This window comes from Carya illinoinensis, chromosome 3 (genome assembly GCF_018687715.1).
Source record: "Carya illinoinensis cultivar Pawnee chromosome 3, C.illinoinensisPawnee_v1, whole genome shotgun sequence".
NCBI lineage: Eukaryota > Viridiplantae > Streptophyta > Magnoliopsida > Fagales > Juglandaceae > Carya > Carya illinoinensis.
In genome coordinates, this window is record NC_056754.1 from 520,235 (window position 1) to 543,251 (window position 23,017).

Consider the following 23,017-nt stretch of genomic DNA (forward strand, 5'->3'; position numbering starts at 1 on the left):
TAGTCTTCATAAGAATTATACTAGCTAGCTAGGTCAAGTACGTAGGAGCTAACTCCTAAGTTTTATATATTAGTAAATTTTTTTAAGAATGTAATTAAGTAACAATCGTATTAAATTAAAGCGATAAGATCTATATAAGAGGTTTTTCTCTTTCTTTTTTTAATTTTTTTGTTTTTGTCAATATTCAATAATTACAAAAGACAAATACATTATGTTTTGTCAATTAAGTTTGTATATATATATATATGGTGCGTGCATGCATGCATGCGCATAATTAAGATCATGTGTGGATCGTTATAATTAATGAAACTTGGATTAATTATGACATTAATTTACATAATACTGATACTAATACGAAACAAATGGAATTAATGGAAGCATGATTGGTGCATGATTCGATAAGCTTAATCGATCAGACTCTGGCCAATGAGGGAGTCATTCCATCCCATCGTACGGTCATTATTGATTTGAGATGAGGCCATTGGAGGGAAGGAGGACGTGATGCTACCAATTACGTGGGGTTGGGGTACGGCTCAACCCTTAACACTGAATTATTATATCACATCTTGATCTGGACAACAACATCTTTTTCTCTTTTTCTTTTTTAATATTACTAACCTCATTTTATTAACAAATCTGCAGTATTAATAGACTTTATATATAAATTAATAATAGGCATTTTCTTTCCCTAATCACTTCGAAAAAACAGAAAAAAAAAAGACCCATCATCCGCTTATCTATTCGCTCTATTTGCCGGCGTACCGTGAGATATAATTTTTTTCTTTTTTCTTTTTTTAATTTTATTTTAATTTTAAAAAAATATATAATTTTATTAATAATCATTTTCTTAACTAATAAAAAATAAAAATTAATTAAAAAAGTCAAAATACATAAACATAAAATTAAACCATAAATTTGAACACATCCACTAACATTTTCCATTTCTTAAATCAGAAAAACAAAAGAAAACAAAACAGTCTCTGACACACTGTTTATTACAAACAGAAGGTTTAAGCCGAGAGTAGTAAATAGATGCACTCGCTTTTGTCGTCGGACAGATGTCAGAAGAGATAAGATGCTCGCCTCGCGTAAACGCGGAGATGTCGGAGTCAAGTGCCGCGAGTTTTCCGTACTCGCCGGTTGCTTTTTGGGTTGGTATTTTGGGTAATTTCAGTTCAAAAGCAGTGTGATTTATCTGACAGACCATGACTCATCCCTTTAGTAAAAGACTCATACTTTGGCAGAGGACTGGGTGGGGTGGGGTGGGCTGCTCTCTTCCAAACCAACCCAGGTGGTGATAGCGACACATGCATGTTCACCCCCCTCGACGCTCAGATTCCCCTTCATTTCCCCCTCCATCCCCATAAATGACCGTTCGATTGTTACTCCCCCCCTCCCCACCCCACCCCCAAACAGAACCACGGTTGGCTACTCCCGCAGAAACTCTTAACCATGGTTCACTAGCTCAAGCCCTCTCTCGGTGCTTCTTTCCTCCTCCGACCTAGTGTTAAGCCTTTTAACGTCAGGCTCTCCTCCGTGTGTCTGAGGATGATGGTGTTGGGTGTGTGCGTTTCACGGTGCGAGAGATAGATTGAGATTGGGTCTGGGATTGAGATTTTGGATGAGACAGATGGTTTCGACTCTCTCTCTCTTTTCCTAGAATCATGTTGTTGAGAATTTCTATTGAATGATGGGTATATCAGATCCTGATTTCTACGAATTCTGATCTGTTTTACAACTTCTTTTCTTAGATTTTTATTTTCCTTTCCTTTTTTGGTGGTCGTTGCAATCATCACTTGCTTGATTTCAAAGATGATCACTCAGAAAGCATTTTCTTTTCTTTTGTTCTCTCTCCCGCTTTTTTGATCGAGAAAATTTGAGTTCTTGTCTTCTCTTTCCCTCTGTCTCTATATTTTCAGATCTAAGCTATGTGAGAGAGTTTCGGTTTATACACCCCTCTAATCGGCCCTCTTTCACGTAGATCACATCTCATTTGCGATAGGATCTAAGTCCCTCCATTTTTTGTCCCGCAAGTCGTGTTTTATAAAACCCGGGAAGTTTGTATTTTTCCGGGTAGATTGTGGGCCTTGGATTGGATGTTAAATAGGGATGAATTATTTTCCGGACGAGGTTTTAGAGCACGTTTTCGATTTCTTAACGTCACACAGGGACCGGAACGCGGTATCTCTAGTGTGCAGTTTATGGTACAGAGTAGAAAGGTTTAGCAGGCAGAGAGTCTTCATAGGAAACTGTTATGCAATCAGTCCCGAGAAACTGATCAAGAGGTTTCCGGGTCTCAAGTCGCTAACTTTGAAGGGGAAGCATCATTTCGCGGACTTCAACTTGGTGCCGTACGATTGGGGCGGCTATGTGCAGCCTTGGATCGAAGCCTTGGCAAAGAGTAGGATTGGTTTGGAAGAGCTTAGGCTTAAGAGGATGGTGGTCTCGGATGAGAGCCTAGAGCTTCTTTCGAGGTCTTTCGCCAATTTTAAAGCTTTGGTGCTTGTTAGCTGTGAAGGTTTCACCACCGATGGCCTTGCAGCTATAGCTGCTAACTGTAGGTAATACAATTTATTGTTTTTTTATAAATATTTTTGAAGCTGTCTTCGGCGTATTCGGTAGGTATCTGGCTTTGTTTTAGTCATTATCGTTAATTTTTCGACGATGGTTTGTGGATTTTGATTCTTCATATTGGGGTTTCTTAGACCGTCCCTGGTTTATGTACTAAAGAAGTGTACTTTGGTTAGTTTTTGAAGTGCCTTCATTGGACTGAACAAGATTGGCTTATTTTGTGATTTAGGAGGCTGTTTCTTGTTTTAGGTTACTTGGACTTATGTTTTCGCATCATGAAGTTGGCGTATGCTTCTCGAGTTAATGGATAATGTTTTTTGGCTGGGAGCTAAACTAAAGAAGCTAAAGTACTTATCCATTAAATGTTATGGCTGCTGCATGTGATTTTTGTAAGTTTATGTGATCCAGATATGTTTCCTTTTACTGCTAGTACAAATACTCCTCGTGAGTTGGACTCGACTTTGGGTGTACGTGTGTTCGAGTATGCCTCATGCTTCTCAATTCTTGTCTATCAATACGTGTATTTTCTGCAATGATAGGCTGCTCCTTCTAACATCAATAGTTGCTTCTTTGTTTTGGATTATAATTGAGTTTCTGAGACGTGGCTTTTAACTGGGGTATATTTTTTGGTATTGAAAATTTTCCTGCAAGATGTTCTCGTCTGAATGATCATACCCTGCGATCCAGTCGCCTTTTACTTCCTTTTTCTTTTTCTTCTCTGTGGAAGGGATGGACGGATAGGAGGGGAACCGGGTTTTGTGGAAGGGGGCTGGGAATGCCACTGCAAGTAACCTATACTGGTGGTTTAATGGTTAACAATGAATAGACTTGATGCTGATATGATAGAGATTGTAATAAATGGTTATACTGAGTTTATGTTTAGAAATTAATCCCTTTTTGTGCTTTCCATTTCCTTTTGTTTCTCCCATTCAGGTTTCTTAGGGAGTTGGACCTGCAAGAAAATGAAATTGATGACCATAGTGGCCACTGGCTTAGTTGCTTTCCTGACAGCTGCACATCACTCACCTCCCTGAATTTTGCTTGCCTCAAAGGAGAAATTAATTCAGCATCCCTTGAGAGGCTTGTGGCAAGATCTCCTAATCTCAGGAGTTTGAGGTTAAACCGTTCTGTTCCTCTTGAGACGCTCCAAAAGATACTGGTGCAAGCACCTTTACTAGTGGATTTAGGGACGGGTTCATATGTCCATGATCCTGATTCTGAGACCTACAATAAACTAAAGACTACCATTCTGACGTGTAAATCAATCAGAAATTTATCAGGGTTTTTGGAGGTTGATCCTCGCTGCCTGCCAGCCATTTTCCCTATTTGCTTGAACCTGACCTACTTGAACCTGAGCTATGCTGCAGGGATTCACGGTTCTGAGCTTATAAAACTAATTCGCCGTTGTGCAAAACTTCAGCGCCTATGGGTATGATCTTTAAACCTCTGGAAAAAACTCAAAAAGCTTTTTTATTCTTGTTTTAAACTGACTGACACAACTTTTCATAATGGCTGCAGATACTGGATTGTATTGGAGACAAGGGACTAGAAGTTGTGGCTTCCACTTGTAATGAACTGCAGGAATTGAGGGTTTTCCCATCTGATCCCTTAGGGATTGGGCATGATGCCGTAACAGAATATGGCCTGGTTGCTATATCCATTGGTTGCCCAAAGCTTCATTCATTGCTATACTTCTGTCAGCAGATGACAAATGCTGCTCTCATAACCGTAGCAAGGAACTGTCCAAATTTTATTCGCTTTAGGCTGTGCATACTCGATCCTACCAAACCTGACGCTGTGACCATGCAGCCTTTAGATGATGGTTTTGGAGCAATTGTCCAGTCATGCAAGTTTCTTCGGCGGTTATCACTAACTGGCCTTCTAACTGACCAGGTTTTCCGTTACATTGGGATGTATGCTGAGCAGCTTGAAATGCTGTCTGTTGCATTTGCTGGCAATAGCGACAAGGGAATGCTCTACGTGTTGAACGGGTGCAAGAAGCTTCGCAAGCTTGAGATCATGGACTGCCCCTTTGGTAACGGGGCACTTCTATCGGACGCGGGAAAGTATGAAACAATGCGATCCCTTTGGATGTCGTCCTGTGAAATAACTCTTTCGGGCTGCAAGACACTTGCAAAGATGATGCCAAGGCTTAATGTGGAGATAATAAACGAACATGATCAGATGGAAATTTGTCCCGAGGATGATGGGCAAAGGGTAGGAAAGTTGTACCTGTACCGTACACTGGTTGGGCCAAGGAAAGATGCACCGGAATTTGTGTGGAATTTATAGGTGCATCGGGCTCTATATTTTTAGGCAGTGACAATTTTTCCCCTTGTTAGTAAGTTGTTGTACTTCTTATATCAATGAAGTATCTTGCCTTGAGTAGTTGTACTTCTTATAGACCATCTAATTAATGGATTTTAGCCCGATGGCAAGTGTTTAGTTTACTGGAGGTATGCTATTTGTAATCTTAGTTATTATAAATAGAATTGTGCTTAGTATTGCAACTTTTACAATTGCTCTATGTGGTTAGATGAATCATTCAATTGGCTTTGCCGGCAAGGTTTTTGAAAAGAAAATAAGAAGAAATCCTTAATGCAATAAATAGGTCCTATAAATGTACATAGAACACGAAATATTGATAGTGTAGAACGGTGATGGTTAGTGTTAGGCATCGTTCAAAACTCGGGACTGAATTGAAAATTTTAATTGAGTTTAACATTTAAATACTTAATTCTTAAATTTATAAATTTATCTTAATTTAAAATTTCTTTATACATAAGATATACAATATTTTTTAACTCAACATTTCTTTACATGGAGAACTTATAAATTTTTTTAAGTTTCTATAAATATATCTAAAATTATCTTAATATCAAAACATATTTAAATCCATCTTAAGTGAGCTCTATAAAATTCATTTCATCATCTCAATTTACTATTATTTACAAGAAACTCAACTCATTTTAACTTAACTCAACATCCAACTTGGACTTAAATTAGCAAATATAAATGAATGAAAGTGGGCATCACCAACTCGAATGCTCCTCAATTATCTTGAGAGGTCGGAAGTAAGTGGGCTTTTGTTGCCAGCCTCAAATTTGAATGTTGTTGTTTCCCAATATAGAGCAAGTTGAAGTGGGTAATATGGAGGGTAGCTGTCAAGGCCTTAGAGCCCATTTTGTGGAGGGCCCATGGGACTAGAATAAAAAACATTTTCTCTCTTTGGACTTCAAAAAACTTAAAAAGTTACAATATCTTATCAAATTCCTACCCTACATAATGGATATCTAGGTATCGAAATAATTGGCAATGGGAGGTCAATATCTATATAGAATGATAGATGGCTTTCCTAAACCTTGGACTTTTAAGTTTAGACCCTTCCTATAAATTTGTCCATCTCAACAAAAGTTCATAACTTAATTGATGCTAATAATAGGAGGTGACATTCTGATATGATGAGAAAGAACTTTACTGCTAGTGATGTTGAGATTATACTACAAATCCCTCTTGGTATGATGATTAGTGAAGACAAACAGATTGGCAATGTTCTAAATCTGGGAGTTTCTCTATGAAAAGTGTTTATCACTTGCAAAAGATACTGATTGGAAAGAGTTCAGGTGAACCTTCTAACAAATAAACTCGAGACGTGTTTTGGAAATAACCGTGGACTCTATCTATTTCAAAGGTAGTTAAGGTCTTCATTTGGAAGGTATGTCACAATGGCTTACCAACCAGAACAAATTTAGTGAGAAAAATGATGATTGAATATGATATGTGTCCTATTTGTGGATTGTTTCTTGAAAATGTGGTTCATGCTCTTTGGAACTGTGTAGCAACAATAGATGTGTAGAGTTTTGGTTGTCATAAACTATAGAAAATTAGTGGGTGGGGTTTGGACTTTCTATCTCTTATGGAACACGTCTACTGTTTTGGAACCAAATGAATTTGCTAAAATGGCAATTATTTTAAGAAGAATTTGGCTTAGAATGAATACTATGATATATGAGCAATCTTTCCTCCATCCTAAAGTCTTTGTTTGTCAATTTAGGGAGCAGTTATAGTAGTTTCAAAGTGCTCAGATTGAAAGGATATCCCTATATAGTGTCAGACAAGCATATCAGCAAGGGTGGAGACCACCTAAGAGGCCATAGATTAAGGTTAATTGGAATCTTGCAGTTAATAATGTTCATTCACAGATAGGTGTTGGGGTTGTAGTCAAGGATGTACAGCGTTGAGAGAACCAATGATGTTCAGTGCTGATTCCACTTCAGCTAAAGCTAGAGCAACATTGAGAGCTTGTATTTTCTGTTGTGAACTTGGCTTTGATTGAGTGCTATTGGAAAGAGATGCTAAAATTGTGGTTGATGCAGTGAATAACTCACAGAAGAATTTTACACGGTATGGACATATTGTGGAGGAAATTAAGCATCTTTTAAATGGTTTTGATGCTTGGTAGATCTGCTATGTTAAGACGACTGCTATTCAAGTTGCACATGTTCTAGTAAAAAATGCTTTATTATGTTACACGTAGTTTGGAGTGTGTATATCTAGAATTTGTACCGGATTGTATTAATAGGATTGTATTGTTTGATTTAGTTATTCAGTAACGAAAGTGAATGTGTATTTTACTGTAAAAAATAATAAAAAAATAAAAATATCGAAACAATTGAATTAATAAAATTGGTTTGGAAAAAGAAAAACAAACTAACACGGTTAAGCAATCTGTTTTTAAAAATAAGTCAAAAGTTTCCCTTCCTATATTCATTTTCATATCCATAGTCATCTACAACTACTTCTAGAAAGGCTTCTTCAAGCACTTACAAGAAACGCGTGGCAATAGTAGCTGACCCTGGAAGCCCTTGATCTACTCCATCCACTATATAAATTCAACGACGGTCTGATCCAAATGCAATATCAAAACTCCTGCCTTCCTTCTTAAGGATCAATCTGTGTTCCTCTTCTTCAAGTTCAAGGCTTTTTAGCTTTTACCAAGATGAACAATCCCACGCAAGAATCACAGCCTCTGTACCCCTCCTTATCCTCCCCCACGGCTAAGGGATCAACAGAGTCTTCTCATGATCATCAAGCATCATTATCCTCGTCTCCAGCCAAACAAGAAACACAACCTCATGAACCGGCTCCATCATCCTCGTCTCCACCTCTGTGCGAGGACAGCTCTGAGAAATGGCCAGGGACTCGCATCATGGGCCAACCTGCTGTTCCCACATGCCATCCAGACAACAAGAAGGCGGCTTTATGGGGTGCCGGCGATCAAGCTCAGTACCACCATCACCCTTATCTCCAGTTCAATCCTATTGAGAAGTCAAGCAACAGTCCCATGGAATCCATTCTCCACAAGTTCAACTCTTGGAGCAGCAAGGCCGAATCTATGGCCAACAACATCTGGCACAACCGTATGTTCAATTTTCCTATAAGCTTGAGAAATGTTTTTGTTCCGCTTGATAATTAGTTAAACATTCCTGATGTTTACAGTCAAAACCAACTCCTCTGTTTCTGGGGCGGCCTGGGGGAAGATGAATTTGACAGCGAAAGCAATCACAGGAGGTGGCTTTGAGTCGTTATACAAGCAAACATTCACAACTTATCCAAATGAGAAATTGAAGAAGACGTTCGCATCTTATCTATCAACCTCAACCGGACCGGTTGCCGGAACTTTATATCTTTCCGATGTTCATGTAGCTTTCTGCAGTGACCGCCCCTTATCATTCACTGCACCGTCTGGACAAGAGACCTGGAGCTACTACAAGGTAATTAAACTTATTGTTGCAATTAAACAAGCAAAATGTAGGCATGTATTGTATTTATGCATGTATGCGACCTCCTTACAATTGTATTGACGACAGTAAACTCTTGAAACAGGTTATGATACCTTTGGGCAAGATCGGCGCCATCAATCCTGTACTCATGAGAGAAAATCCATCAGAAAAATACATTCAGGTCATTACAATTGATGGGCATGATTTTTGGTTCATGGGTTTTGTCAATTTTGACAAAGCAACCAAGCATCTCTCAGAAAGCATCTCGACTTTTTTAGCATCTGGGATGGCAGTAAAACCAGTGGTTGCATAACAGGAGAAGAGTGGGTGACTATTATTGCTGGGTTCTTCAGTTTCGCTGCATGTGTCTTTGGCTAGAGAGAAGATTTTCCTTCGCTACTAGTAGTACTATTTTTCTGTTTTTCGTTTTTTGTTTTTGTTTTTTTTTTTTTTGGTTTTTTGGCTTGTTTTAATATAATGGCATCGTTTCATTAGGTTGAGTTAATATAAAAAATAAGGATGGGGCTCTATTTCTATGGTTAAAATTCGTATGCCAGACTCTGGTTTATCTGCATTACTAAAGGGAGCACCATGAAGTTGTGCTGCATGGCGAAATTGAGAATGAATTATGAAACCCCAAAGATTAAAAAGACTGAAGGGGTCAATAAGGATCAATAAGCAACTCAATCCATGACCCATTTTCTGAATGCAACAACCATTAGTTTGCATGATTGGAGCTGTCCCTCGCGTATATTTTAGCATAAAATTACAGACAAATGAACTTTTAGTTTTATATGCGATCAAGTCAATGAGAGATCGTGTGCGTATTTTTTTTTTCACAAAAAAGGAACATAAAGAAAAATACCTAGCAGCAAGGCCGGGGGAGAAGAACAAATATGGTCAGGGATACCCGGCACGATTCAAAGCACTAACGGGAAAAAATCACTCGATTCAAAGCACTTGAGATTTGCAATCAATTTTATTGCACCTCTCGCATTTAGTAGTGCACTAAATCATAGTTGCAGAACTATTCCCAACCCACTTTCCTGACCAATTCTTCCGCACAATCGATGCTTGAATTAGTTAGGCTTTCGGGAAAGATTATACCTTGCATCTAAATTATAAGAAAATATTTACAATTATAAAATGTGCAAATACTGCACAATCACAAGGCTCAGTACCAAGAATATTCCGACTTCATTTTGTATATGAATTGAACAAACTAATTTACTTTTATTGTCAATCATTGATGTAGTGGTTGCTTTAACCATGAAAAATTACATGGCCCTGCTTGTGACGTGGCAATCCCTTAGACCCAACCATACTTGCCCAACGGTCCCAAGTTCCCAACATAACTTCTAGCACTGTCAACCCAGCTTACATCATGTCAATACGATTAATCTAAAACAACGCCCAAAAGAACCATGATGGCTATTCGTTTACAGTGTCCAAGATAACTTAACCGCTATTTGTCTGCATAGCTGCTATATGCCTCAAATTCTAGTTCGTTTAGAGAAGAGATTCCCAACAAATGTCCTAACTCCGCGGCAATGCGAATAAGACGGAGAAAAACCAAAACTAAAACGCACAATGGCAAAAGAGGCGCATGCCCTGGCCTCAAAAGCTATCAACCACAATCCAATCAATCATATTTAGCGCTTCTTTTTGCTTCCTTTCGCAGCACTGGATTTAGATGGAGTACTGATCAGGTAAACAAACAGGACCATAATGGAGATCACAGAAACTAGAGACCCGTATTTTGCCAGCAACCTCTGCAAGTAGACAATTACTGAAATTTGTGAGAGTAAAACGAACACTGGTTGTGGCAAATTCTGCAAGACTCAAGAAGAGTATTGAAAATCACGGAAACAGGGATTCAACTTGAAACCTGTAATCATGTGCATGTCCTTTTCCATGGACTCAGCTTGTGTTGATCTCCAGCATTTTCACAGAAATGACACAAGCTGAATCCATAGAAAAAGACATGGCATAGTGCTTTACCACTTAAAATGCACATGAAGAATGATTGTCTATGAAACAATGCATCAATCACCCACAGTTGGATAATAACACACTGATTTATTAACTTCTACAGAGTTTCTTGAAGGTTTGCAAGTGTTGCGTCATCTTCAACATTTAAGGATTTTTTTTTTTTTTTTTTTTAAATTGCTCCAAACTATGTCAGCATGATATCCACCACATGCAAACACATTTTATAAGGAAAAACGCTTTTCAATTTAGAACATCCAGATGCATGTCAAAACAACTTTCAAAATCTAGAGTGTTGAGAGGGTAAAAGACTGATTTGTACCTTAGCCTGTGAAAATGTAGCCCAAATTGAAGAACATTGCATGTCAAAACAAAAGAATGCTCAAGTTAATATACGCAAAAGTTTCCAGAATCAGAAGGATGAATATAAGTGCAACTAGAAAACTTACCCACTCAAACTTCTTCTCGGGAGGTCTATCTGCAAGAACATCTAAAGGCAAGATTGGAGTCGAATATGCCTCCTAAAACAAATAATAGTTAGAAGACAAAAAATCAATCACCAAAAACAGAAATTGAACATGCACATGCAGACCTGCAGGGCAGCCTTGTTGGGGATGCGAAATGTAATGACAGCCGGAGCACCGTAGAACAATCCTTTTGCTTTGGCCTCCAACTCAAAAGAGTGAGTTAGAATACCACCACTGCAAACCACATAATTGAAAGTTAGTAAAGGGAACAACATATGGAACAGGCAGTCATTACCAAACGAGTTACTTACGCATCAAGCCTTTCCCATGACATTGAAGTGTTACCACTGACAACATCAAATACATTTTCAGGCCAGCTACCATCAGTAAGGCTTACATCATATGTAGTCCTGGAAAATAAAAAGTACAAAAACACAAGTTATTGCTGAAGAAGAATAGAAGACAATATGAAAAATATATATAAATAACAAGACAATTAAGAAGTAGACAAATTGTTACTGACTTGATATTAGGTTAACATATGATCTAGCATAAATTACAAAGATTCAACTGGAGTGGTAAAAATTAAGAAATAATTCGGTAATATAAATCAGATCAGTATTCAAACCAAACCCACTGCTCATGTATTTAGGAGCATTCCACCCGGGCCTTCCGATCCAACCACAAGGAGCATGTATTGAACTTTCTATAGGCCCACAGAAACAGAATGGGCACGAATAAATCAACTTTCAAATAATAACGTCAAAAGGAAATAAAAAGTGGCCTCGCATACATCATCAAGGCATCCTTTACCCCCGACTCCCCAGTCCCTCACCAGAAACATTCAACCAGCATATTGAATTTTTTTTCTCAGTTCCCTGCTGCAACATCACCAGTTCAGGTTTCCATTGAAGTAATGTCCCATCCACATTTTTGGTGTTCTTTAGTACTATGACTATTAAACTTTAGTTTCTCCAGTCCACATGCTCATTAGAGTGTGTTATGTTCATTCAAAGGGGGGGATTGTAAACTGCTAGAGTTTTCTCTCCGTACATCCATGGGTGATCTTTTCTAGTGTTTTACACTGGAATCATTATCCCTTTAGCTTGGGCTTGTTACTGTCTTTAGTTTAAGATGGGTTACATTAAACACTTATTCATAGAAACTAAAGTTTTTATTTTAGCATTAGAGGGGGGGAACTTCTTTCGTATTACTGAAAGAGGTAGAAAGGTGATGAAGGAGTTGGATTTCAGTCTTTCTTGTGCTCGTTGGCTGGCCAACATGGTGGAAGAATGCTACCTTTCAGAGGGAAGAACCGATTTTTTCAAGACTTTTCGGGTTGGTTCCTTGGCTTTAGTTTCTCACCGGCAATCTAATGCTTTTGGACACTACTTGGAAGTAACGGAATATGGTGGTAATGGCCGTCAAGGCATGCTGTGTTTCCAGCAGGGAGGGAAGGACATGTGGAAAACTTTAGAAGCAATCCCTGTCAAGCTTCTCCAAGGCTCCAGTGGTAGTTTAGGGTGATGGGAAGGGGAAAGAGGTGGGAGGGCAAGCCAGGACATATGTTAAGGCTACTGGTGGTGGTAGAGTAGGTAGTAGGGTGGCAGTGCAGGGTGGCAAGGGGCAGGTTTTGACTTCACATAATGGAGAAAAAGACAAAAAAAAGTGGGTTGCAGGACAGTGTCATTTGGCAGGGAGGGTTGGTCGAGAAGGAGTTCCTGATTTAGTTGAAGGTGGTCTGTCCAAGACCTGTGTAGGGGAAAGGGAGGGGCATAAGTTACTCTTTGGGATGAAGGAGGAATTGGGTGGCGTGAAGAAGGCAATTGAATCACTTATAGGAAAGGTGGACTGGGATTTAATTCCTAGAATGGGCTTGGGACTGGGCATTAAAGGGGCTAGGGCAAAGCTGAAACCCAGGCTGGACAAAGGCAAAACTAAGATGAGTGTGGGACTGGGCCAATCACGCCAAGCCCAACCCAAGTGGAAATGGAAGCTTAAGGGCCTTCTTTGGAGAAGGGATCCACATCTGCTGAGGTGGCCCCTGGGTTGTTGGCCCGAAAACAGCCCATCTTCAGTGATGGTCTGCGTTCCTCCTCGCCGGTGACGGCACATCAACAGCGGCAGCAGCTCATCATTGATGACTCGTCGTCGGCAACGTCAGAGGTTGTGTCCAGTGGCTGTGTCACTGGCAACCTCGAGTGCATCTGTGATCTGAGGAGGCCTTGCAGCTGGATCCAACATCCTATGGAGGATCTCTGTCCAGCAAGGTGGCACAAAAGGGGGAGATGGACGTGTCTGGGCCGACTCCTTCCATCATGGTGGCGATAGCGACGCCACCAGAGCCAGCACTTTCAGAACCTTTGCTGGTTCGCACAGAGGAGAGGACGGGGGTGCAGCGGGGTGGGCTGGTAATCTGTGAGGAGCCACAGAATAGGCCGGCGGCGCTATCTGGGTTGTCGGAACCCTTCTCTGACGCTCAGAAGTCGGTAAGCTCTCCAGAATCTGTTTTAGTAGCCAAAAAACCCTTCCCGGTTGCTTTCAACTGTGTGGAAATCATGGACAACTCAGAGGAAGCTGTAAAGAAAGGGGCTATGGTAGTATGCAAGCTTCCAAGTGGAGTGGAGATGATGGATGAAATGGGGGAGGATGCAGTGAAGGGCAGCTGCTGTGTTGAGGGGACAGAACCTACTCCATTGAACTCATTCCATCCGAGGGGGTCAGATTGGGTTATTCAAACAGCTATGGAGCTCAAACATGTCGTTGGGATTAAATGCGTGGGTTTTGAAGATGAATTTCTGGCACTTCTCACAGCTATGGAAGCTAGTCATTCACAAGCCACAGATAATCCCTCATTTGGTTTGGGTAAAAAAAAAAAAGAAAGAGAACTCAAGAGGCTTATGTGGGCAATGAACGATGAGGGAGGGGAGCGGAGCTCTAGCCGAGGACGTTATAGGGGAAGGGCAGCAACGGTTCTGATATGAAGCCAAAAATCATTTCTTGGAAGGTAAGGGGGTTGAATGAGCAGGCCAAACGGCTCCAAGTCAGGAACTTACTTCGACAATGGCAAGGCAATATCATTTGCTTACAAGAGACCAAACTAGAATTAATTACACGGCAAATAGTTCGAAATTTGTGGAGAGGGCATCATGTTGGGTGGTCATGTCTACCTTCCAAAGGAGCATCGAGGGGCATTCTCATCATGTTTGACAAAAGGGTGGTGGAAAGATTAGAAGATTGTGTGGGTGATTTCTCTGTGGCCTGCTCCTTTGTGAATATAGAATATGGGTTCCGATGGGCATTTGTAAGGGTTTATGGTCCTAATCTTGATGTGGAAAGAAGATCAATGTGGGAGGAATTGGCGGGAATTCTTAGTTGGTGGGAGCTACCAAGTTGTTTTTAGAGAAGGGGGGAGGGGGGAGGGGGGGGGGAGATTTCAATGTATCATGCTTCCCAAGTGAAAGGTCAGGTACATCCTACATCACACCCGCTATGAGTGATTTTTTTTTACTTCATTTCAGAACAGGCGCTTATGGATATCCCACTAACGGGAGGATCCTTTACCTGGTCCAACACTTGAGAACTCCCATCTTGGTCGAGAATTGATAGATTTTTGCTTACTTCTGACTGGGAGTTACATTTTCCTAATGTAACCCAAAGACGACTACCTAGAGTGTGCTCTGATCATTTCCCTATCCTCTTGGATTGTGAAGGCATCCAAGGAGGCAGAAGGTATTAAAATTTGAAAATATGTGGCTAAAATCTAACGGTTTTGTAGACAGGGTCAGACAATGGTGGTCCTCCTATGAGTTCCAAGGCTCTCCAAGTTTCATATTGGCAAGAAAATTGAAAGCGCTGAAACAAGATTTGAAGCTTTGGAATGAACAAGTGTTTGACAATGTGCTTTCACAGCGACGATCCCTTCTGGAGGAATTACAAGGTTTGGAAGGCGAGAAGGAGGCAAGAACTCTCACTGAATCCAAAAAAACTCGCAAGAGTCAGGTAGTCATAGATCTTGAACGAGCTTTATTGATAGAGGAGATATCTTGGAGACAAAAATCCAGAGCACTATGGCTTAAAGAGGGAGACAGGTGCACGGAGTTCTTTCATAGGGTGGCTAATTCGCATCGGAGGAACACCGCTATCGATACATTGATGGTTGATGGAGTAGTCTCCTCGGATCAAGCAATTATCAAGGACCACATTGCACAGTATTATGAACACTTAGTAGCCGAACAACAACCATGGAGACCTACAGTAGATGGGTTGTCTTTCTCAGCAATAGATCAACAATCTATAGGGCGGCTTGAGAGGTCATTTGATGAAGAAGAAGTACATGAAGTTGTTCGAGGTATGGCTAGTGATAAGGCCCCAAGCCTGATGGCTTTACCATGGGCTTTTTCCAAACCTATTGGGAGGTGATCAAGGGTGACCTTATGTGGGTGTTTCAAGAATTCTATAATTATCCTAGTTTTGAAAAAAGTCTCAATGCCACTTTTATAGCACTAATCCCAAAAAAGGTGGGGTCAACGGATGTTCGTGACTATCGTTCTATTAGCTTGATAACTAGGGTCTACAAGATTATTTCCAAAGTGCTAGCGAACCAATTGAGTACGGTAATGGAGAGTTTAATCTCGAAGCCACAAAATGCATTTGTCAAAGGCAGACAAATTCTAGATCCGATGCAAACAAAGTGCTAGATGGAAGACTCAAATCCCGTGAGCCTAGGCTGATCTGCAAATTAGATATTGAAAAAGCCTATCATCATGTTAACTAGAAATTCTTCCTTTACCTACTTGCAAGATGTGGCTTTGGAGAGAAATGACTGAAATGGGTGGAGTTTTGCATTTCAACAGTCTGCTTCTCTATCTTGGTGAATGGTTCACCGGTGGGTTTCTTTGACTCCTCTCGTGGTTTGAGACAGGGAGATCCGCTCTCTCCGTTACTCTTCCTTTTTGTCATGGAAGCTCTAAGTAATATGATTGAAGGTCTTGTGGAAGCGGGTTTTCTCTATCGTTTCTCAGTGGGGCATGGTTCTCTTAATATTTCTCATTTGTTGTTTGCTAACGACACTCTCATATTCTGTGGAGCACACCTTGGGCACATCCAATCTTTGAGGGCTTTACTTCTTTGTTTTGAAGCGGTTTCGGGTTTGAAAGTAAATCTCTCCAAGTCTAAATTGGTACCGGTGGGGAATGTTCCCGAAGTGGCAATTCTTGCTACTCTTTTGCGATGTAAGGTATCCTCTTTACCTTTGCAGTATCTTGGCTTACCCTTGAAAGCTTCTTTCAAATCAGAGCAGATTTGGAATGTTGTGATTGAAAAGATAGAGCGCAAGTTGGCATCGTGAAAGAGGTTGTATTTATCCAAAGGTGGTAAACTCACATTGATTAAAAGTACTCTCGCTAACCTCCCCACCTATTTTATATCTTTGTTCCCGCTTCTAGCGAAGATTGCCAATCGTCTTGAGAAGTTACAATGTGATTTCTTGTGGAGTGGTCAGGGGGATGAGTTCAAATTCCATCTGATTTTTTTTATAAGTCAAATTCCATCTGGTTAATTGGTCTATGGTGTGTACTCCTTTCTCTGGGGGTGGATTGGGAATTCGAAACTTAACAAAGTTCAACCAATCCCTATTGGGTAAATGGTTGTGGCAGTACCAACATGAAAGTGAGGCCTTGTGGAAGTTTGTCATAGTTGAGTGTGTTGGGGGAGTATGGGGTGGTTGGTGCTCATATGAGGTTCGTGGCTCACATGGGGTGGGTTTGTGGAAAAACATTAGGAACGGTTGACAGACCTTTAGGAGACATACTCATATCGTAGTGGGGGATGACTCACGAGTCAGATTTTGGCATGATAAATGGTGCAGTGAACGGTGTCTCAAAGTTAAGGTTAGATTCCTTTCACGATTTTTGATGAATTATGACATTATGCTTGTATGAATGACTTTGATGTTTGATTGAGTGAATGATTCTAAAATCATATGGAAGCCATGAAATGTTCATGTAGTAAATTAAGTCAAGTATGCCAGGTAATAAAATAGCCAAATTATGTATGTCATGTCCATGTAGTACTTAGATCGAGTATGCCATGTTCATGTAGTGATTAAATCATATATACTATGTAATGTAATGAAGTATTTAGATCAAGTATATTATGTAAAGTCCATATAGAACTCAGATCATGTATGCCATGAAATGTTTATGTTTTTTTCTTTTTGATATCCTTGGGTGTCCGGGCCAGCTTGCGCGCATCTCGACTAATCCCATGGCACCCTGAAGTTAACGGCCAGGTAAACCTCCAGTGGCCTTGAGGGGACTCGAACTGGTAACCACTGGGGAACAAACCCAAAGCCTGACCAACTGAGCTACCCCTTAGGGTTATGTTTATGTTTAGATCATATTATGCCATGTACAAGAATATGCCACGTTATAGCATGCGACCTACAACGGATAGGCCCAACGAGGACGTCGGGAATTTAAGGGGGGTAGATTATGATACTCCCATATGATAAGATTGAGGGTAAGTGATGTATGGGGATCCCACATTGCTTAGGAATGATAAGTTCTTACTCTTTGTAAGGTTCCAATGGGGTTCCAATTGTATCATTGACTAGTCCTTTTAAAGCATAGGCCATGTGGTTTGGGCCTTCCATTGGGGCGTTACAATATTTGAGCTAGCACGAGTCAAAGATGCAGCGATAGCGGACTTGTTAGCTTATTCCGATGGCCTCCCTCAATGGAATGTGGAATTCACCAGGGCAGCCCAAGACTGGGAGTTGGAGGTTACCATAGAATTCTATGCAACATTGTATTCCGTACGTATGACCGAGTGTACTATGGATAGGACATTGTGTAGTCCCTCAAAGAAAGGTAAATTCACAGCTAGATCATTTTACAAAGTTTTATCGAGCTCAGGCATGCCCACTTTCCCATGGAAAAGCATCTGGCAGACGAAAGCTTCTTTAAACACAGCGTTCTTTGTGTGGACAGCAGCATTGAAAAAAATTCTCAACACAGATAACCTAAGAAGACATCGGTTAATGGTAGTGGATTGGTGTTGTATGTGTAAGAAAGATGGGGGATCAGTTGACCATCTGTTTCTACATTGTGAGGTGGCTAGGACCATGTGGGCTGATTCTTTTTATAGGTCTTGGAGTATCATGGGTCGTGTCCCGTAGATTGGTAGATTTTCTAGCATGTTGGAGAGGCCTTCGAGGAGATTCACAAGTTGTAGCAATATGGAAAATGGTTCTCATATGTATGTGTTGGTGTATCTAGTGAGAGCGAAATGATAGAAGTTTTGAAGACCATGAGAGAACAATAGGGGAGCTGAAAGTTTTTTTCCTTAAAACATTGTTTTCTTGGGTGGGGGCTATTGTTTGTAATGGACTAAATGTCCATGACTTTCTTCTTTCAGTTGTAAACTCTAGTTAGGTATTTCTCAAGTATACTCCTTGTGTACTTAGGATTTGTCTATTATTATGAATAAAACTACTTGATTACCGATCAAAATCCCATCCACTAAATTGTACAATGCACATAAAACGAAAATTTGGGGAAGTTTGATTCTACAACCTAAACGTCCTGCATTCAACCCTTTAATATTTCATTGCCTCATCATAACAACCAATTAACACAGACTCTTACCTATTCTTAATTTTACATTAAAGTACTGCATCTCACTAAGGTGCATGCTGAGGACGAAAATTGTGAACCATTTAATTAAAAATAATTGTCTTAAACTCCGTGTGCCCCTCGTTCTAAAAAAATCTAAAAGAACTCAGTCCAAGAACAAGACATAAGGATTCATTCTCTTACTAAATTGTGTACGCTAAATCCTATGCAGAAATCAACATAAATATAAGACCATGAGAAACCTATGGTTCAAGCTTTATTTCCAACGGTCTACTTTGATTTTCTCAGCAAACAAACAAACCAATAATTAAAAAGAAAAAATCAGATCTCCAGTTTTAAAAGACCATTTGTATCATAAAACCAATCAAACAACGCATGCAACCATTTACTTGGATCTACTACATAGGCCCCAAAACATATGAAAAATAAAAAAATAAAGAAACTAGGAGATAGTGAAGTTTAGGGGAAACGTACGAGGATCCTTGGTTGTAGATGTCAATAGAGACGGAGACGCGTTCGGCGCCGGATTTGAGCCTGGTGAGGGAGGCCTTCTTGTGGGCCAAGATGAAGGGCACGTCTACAGAGCTGCCGAGCGCGGAAGAGACCAGCAAGAGAGCCAACAGAGCGAAGATCAGGGCTGGGGGAGCCATCGGTGGGGTTGGTAGGGATGAGAATGAGACGATCGAAATTCTAGGCGTAGAAAAAGATGACTGTAGTTGGGGTGTCTACTATCTAGTGTCATCAGCTGCAAATACCAGTTTAGCAGGCCCAGGCCCAGGCCCGGACCCTCTCAAACTTGGGTTAACAAAATGCTTCCTAACTATGTAGGTTTGTGTACATCTTGCATGCTTAAAGTTCTGTGTCATTTTTTACAACAGCGCTAGTTAGTATAATTTTGTATATAAGATTACATATAATGAGCGTCAGTCTTATTTTATTCATTTTGATAAATTTAAATTTTAAAATTTTCACTATTTTAATGAGTAATATATCATTAAAATTATCAATATAGATAATATTTTTTATTTTTTTGTGAATTCATTTTAAAATGATAAATACGATCTTCCATATCGTAGTGCACTCTATAAATACGTATATACATATAGTATATCTGCATAAATAGATGGTATATATATAGTGCAGTTCTAATTAAAATATGGCCGGTGGAACTAGAAATTAATAAAGATTTTGGAAGGAAATTTTTTTTTATTAATTAAAAAAAAAAAGAAAAATAAAATTTTAGAAAATTTTTCAGCTAGATCGAGCCGCCTAGCTAGCTAGGCTTTTATATGGAATATTGGAAATAAATTAAAGAGAGGCAGTAATAGTCAATTTATAAGCCAAGTCGACCTGCATATATATATGCGTGCTAATTAATTTGGATCATCAGCTAGCTAGCTAGATATGAATTAATGCCAAACTAACAGTACTACTGTGAAACCTCATGCAGCTGCAGGCAATTAGCCATGATCATCAATCATCCTTGGCTAGCTATACCAAATTAAACAAGCTGTATCTATGTATATAATATGAATGTACGTACTATGTGTGTGTATATAAATGTATATTGTATGTTCCTCATGATCGATATATCTTAATTAAGCTTATATATTGTGCATGCATGCTATATATATATATGGATTATTTAACAATCGAAAGCAATGGATCGGAGGAGCTCTTCGACTGGTCCCTATCGAACCCACAGCTGCATGCCACACACACAAATTAAAACTGATATTTAATCTGATCTAATACACGGTGCGAAAAAAGATCGATCAGTACTCTCGAATATAAATGTGATCATGTACGTAAAGATCGAAGAGAAAGCCTAGCTAACACAAGAGAGATCAGAGCTAGCCTGTCTGTTAAGCCAAGTAGCTAGCTAGCTAGTAGGCAAGTCATCCTTGGCTACGTACCTGTTCGTGTTAGACTCTCCCTACCTCTTGAGCTTTTGCTGGGCGCGATCGAGATTAATGATCTCTAGTAGTACTACTATACACACACACACACACACACATCGATCCAATGATATTGCAGTAGTACCGTGCATACGTACGGTGCAATGAATTTTGCAATGCGTGAAAGGCAAGCTCGTTGCTGATGATGAAGAAGACAAGGCCTAGCATGAAAGATAAGAGCCTGTGAGTTTAGCCAAGGAGACCTGCTTGGAAAACCAAACAAGGTTTTAGGACATCCATATCATGTATGCATGTCCAAATGCTTTGATTAACCTGGTGAAAGTAGAATGCAGGCAAGTCATCCTTGGCTATCGAACAAGACTCTTATCTTCGTGTTAGACCTCGCTTCCTCTCAAATAATGTTACTTCGCCTACTTGGCTAGGAGTCGCTTGGAGTTCTTCTATTTATAGCTAGGCATCCAAAATATATAATACAGACCACTAGATGATTCCGATGGTCACACCTCATAAATTCATTGATCGAGTTTTTCTTTTTTCTTGAATAATAATTCCTCTAGCTACTCAAGTGCATGATTTGGTTGCCCATAATTGAATATATTCCTTTCAGTTGAGAGGACCCAAAACAATGTTTATATATCTCTTCATGTCCTTAATTAATTCCAATGAAGCTCAACCGTACGTGAAGAAAGAATTTCAACGCGTGTCCAGACGAAAATAATGACCAGATGATCATGATCATGAAGATCTCAATCTGGCACTAATCACATGGCAGCTCCTTGGTCAACCGGATCATGCCACTTGTAGTAGGGAATAGATATTAATTGTAACTGACTCAGCTGATGGAGCTAGCTAGGTGCAAGCTCTAGCTTGTATTCGGGTCATTCATGCGTTTTCACTCTTCATTCAGTACTCGTGTTGCTCATTCGTGGGCGTCTGATCATCACCTGGCCTCATTAATTTCGTTTATTGGTATTTTATTTCTTCATCTTCTAGTAACTTGATCGACCCTTCTAGATGCCTGGATAAAAACAGGTGCTTAATTTTGACCACAGGAACGAATTTGAATTTTGACTGAAGTTAGAGGTAAAGCTGAATTTGCTGATTGATAGCTCATAATTATAAATTACAACTTTATTTTCTTACCCCGAGCGAAAAGCTTAATTAAGTAAATACAAGCCACGAGATCCAAGCTGTTCTTTCCCGTCTTTAATGTGATCAGGAGAACATGATTCTAATTCTTCTAATGGCAACATGACATTCATACATCCAATTGGAGGCCTCCACCTACGAGATAAAGTCAATGCGTTTGCCTCCAACCATACATAAGGCTTTTGTTCTGATTGCGTTCAGCTTTAATTGTGCTGTTGGCTAGCTAGCTTTCACATCATGTAGTCAATGATCGATGCTTTACGTTTTGAAATTGCCAATTTCGTGTAGTTGGTACGTACTATATATAGATTCCTGATCTTAATTGGAGTACTGTGGTTCAGCTTCTTTTCTTTTTACATAGTATGTATATAGTACTGTAATATATACCACAAATTAAAAGGCCTTCAAATAGTGGTTATAGTAGTGCAAGGTGGGTATAGAGGTTCAAAGACCCGTGTATAGTGTGGCTGAAATCCTCAAAAGAATATTGAGGCTATCGGTTTCATTATATAGAATGTATTTACAATTGGAAAGTCCTATATAATAGGAAACAGATTAACAGAATATATGCAGTTGAGATTATCCTATAAACTAGGAAAGGAAAGATATGTACAAGATAAAATCATCTAAGATCAAAGAAAGAATCCGAAAAGGATTCTTCTTATCAGTGGGCGAACGGGAACAGCCTGATCACGATGCTGTGCCCCGACAGGAGTAGTGTGAATTGGGCTTGCACAGTCATTGCTCTTTCTCCTGAGCAATATAATTAATCCAGGAGGGAGCTAGCTGATCTCTCTCTGATATCTGGCCCAAGGTTTATCGGCTTGTCCCTTGGTAATTGAGCTTGCCTCCTGCCCACCTCTCACCCCTGTGTTTGGGTTGCATGAGCTGTTGGTGGATATAATTGGGCAAAATGGATTTGAATTTGGTGAGAATGGATAAGTAGGCCGTGACGAACTGATGGTCGAAGCAGCCCAAGAAACTGCCGATCGATCAAGTTAATTGGTTTGCTTAATTTGGGATTTTGGATCAAGTTAATATATATATATATATATATATATGTATGTGCCTGATGGAGATCTCTTATGGCATTTTAATCCAACAACATGCCTCCAGCAGCTTGCTGCTCAAAAATAAAAAGTAGAGAGCTGATTTTTCCTTGTTAAAAAGTAGAGTTTCGAAAAAACTTTACAACTTTCATGGCAGATCGAACAGCTAGCATGCAAAGCCACCAATATTATTTTCTAGGATACTGTCATCGGAGTAAAGTTAAAAAACAATCTCTATATACGTACGTGATTGCTTTGCCAAAAGTACTCACCAATATTAATGCTCGCAAACAATTATTTCTTAAAATATTGTCTTGAGTAATCCTGTACGTATTTTAATGCATTATATATAAACGATTTAAATCATCCTATAACTTACATATATATATATAGTTAGTTCCATTAATATCATTCGTGGTTCAATACATATATATATGGTCCAAGATGGATGGG

General features: G+C 39.7%; 3 protein-coding genes across 3 annotated transcripts; 2 read left to right on the forward strand and 1 right to left on the reverse strand.

Annotated features, from left to right (window-relative positions):
• The first annotated feature begins 1,313 nt into the window (after positions 1 to 1,313).
• LOC122302234 (protein AUXIN SIGNALING F-BOX 2-like) lies at positions 1,314 to 5,021 on the forward strand. The gene is made up of 3 exons (XM_043113384.1): positions 1,314 to 2,561; positions 3,505 to 4,000; positions 4,090 to 5,021. The coding sequence occupies exons 1-3, from the start codon at positions 2,110 to 2,112 to the stop codon at positions 4,861 to 4,863; spliced, it is 1,722 nt and encodes a 573-aa protein (XP_042969318.1). The 5' UTR covers positions 1,314 to 2,109; the 3' UTR covers positions 4,864 to 5,021.
• Positions 5,022 to 7,392: 2,371 nt separating this feature from the next.
• On the forward strand, positions 7,393 to 8,899 carry LOC122302235 (GEM-like protein 5). The gene is made up of 3 exons (XM_043113385.1): positions 7,393 to 7,991; positions 8,071 to 8,345; positions 8,458 to 8,899. The coding sequence occupies exons 1-3, from the start codon at positions 7,571 to 7,573 to the stop codon at positions 8,665 to 8,667; spliced, it is 906 nt and encodes a 301-aa protein (XP_042969319.1). The 5' UTR covers positions 7,393 to 7,570; the 3' UTR covers positions 8,668 to 8,899.
• A 633-nt stretch (positions 8,900 to 9,532) lies between these two features.
• LOC122302236 (translocon-associated protein subunit beta-like) lies at positions 9,533 to 19,184 on the reverse strand. The gene is made up of 6 exons (XM_043113386.1): positions 18,922 to 19,184; positions 11,122 to 11,220; positions 10,936 to 11,044; positions 10,793 to 10,864; positions 10,666 to 10,671; positions 9,533 to 10,126 (listed from the first exon to the last, which is right to left on the reverse strand). Exons 1-6 carry the CDS (start codon positions 19,095 to 19,097, stop codon positions 10,007 to 10,009), a joined length of 582 nt encoding a protein of 193 aa, XP_042969320.1. The 5' UTR covers positions 19,098 to 19,184; the 3' UTR covers positions 9,533 to 10,006.
• Between the last annotated feature and the right edge of the window lie 3,833 nt (positions 19,185 to 23,017).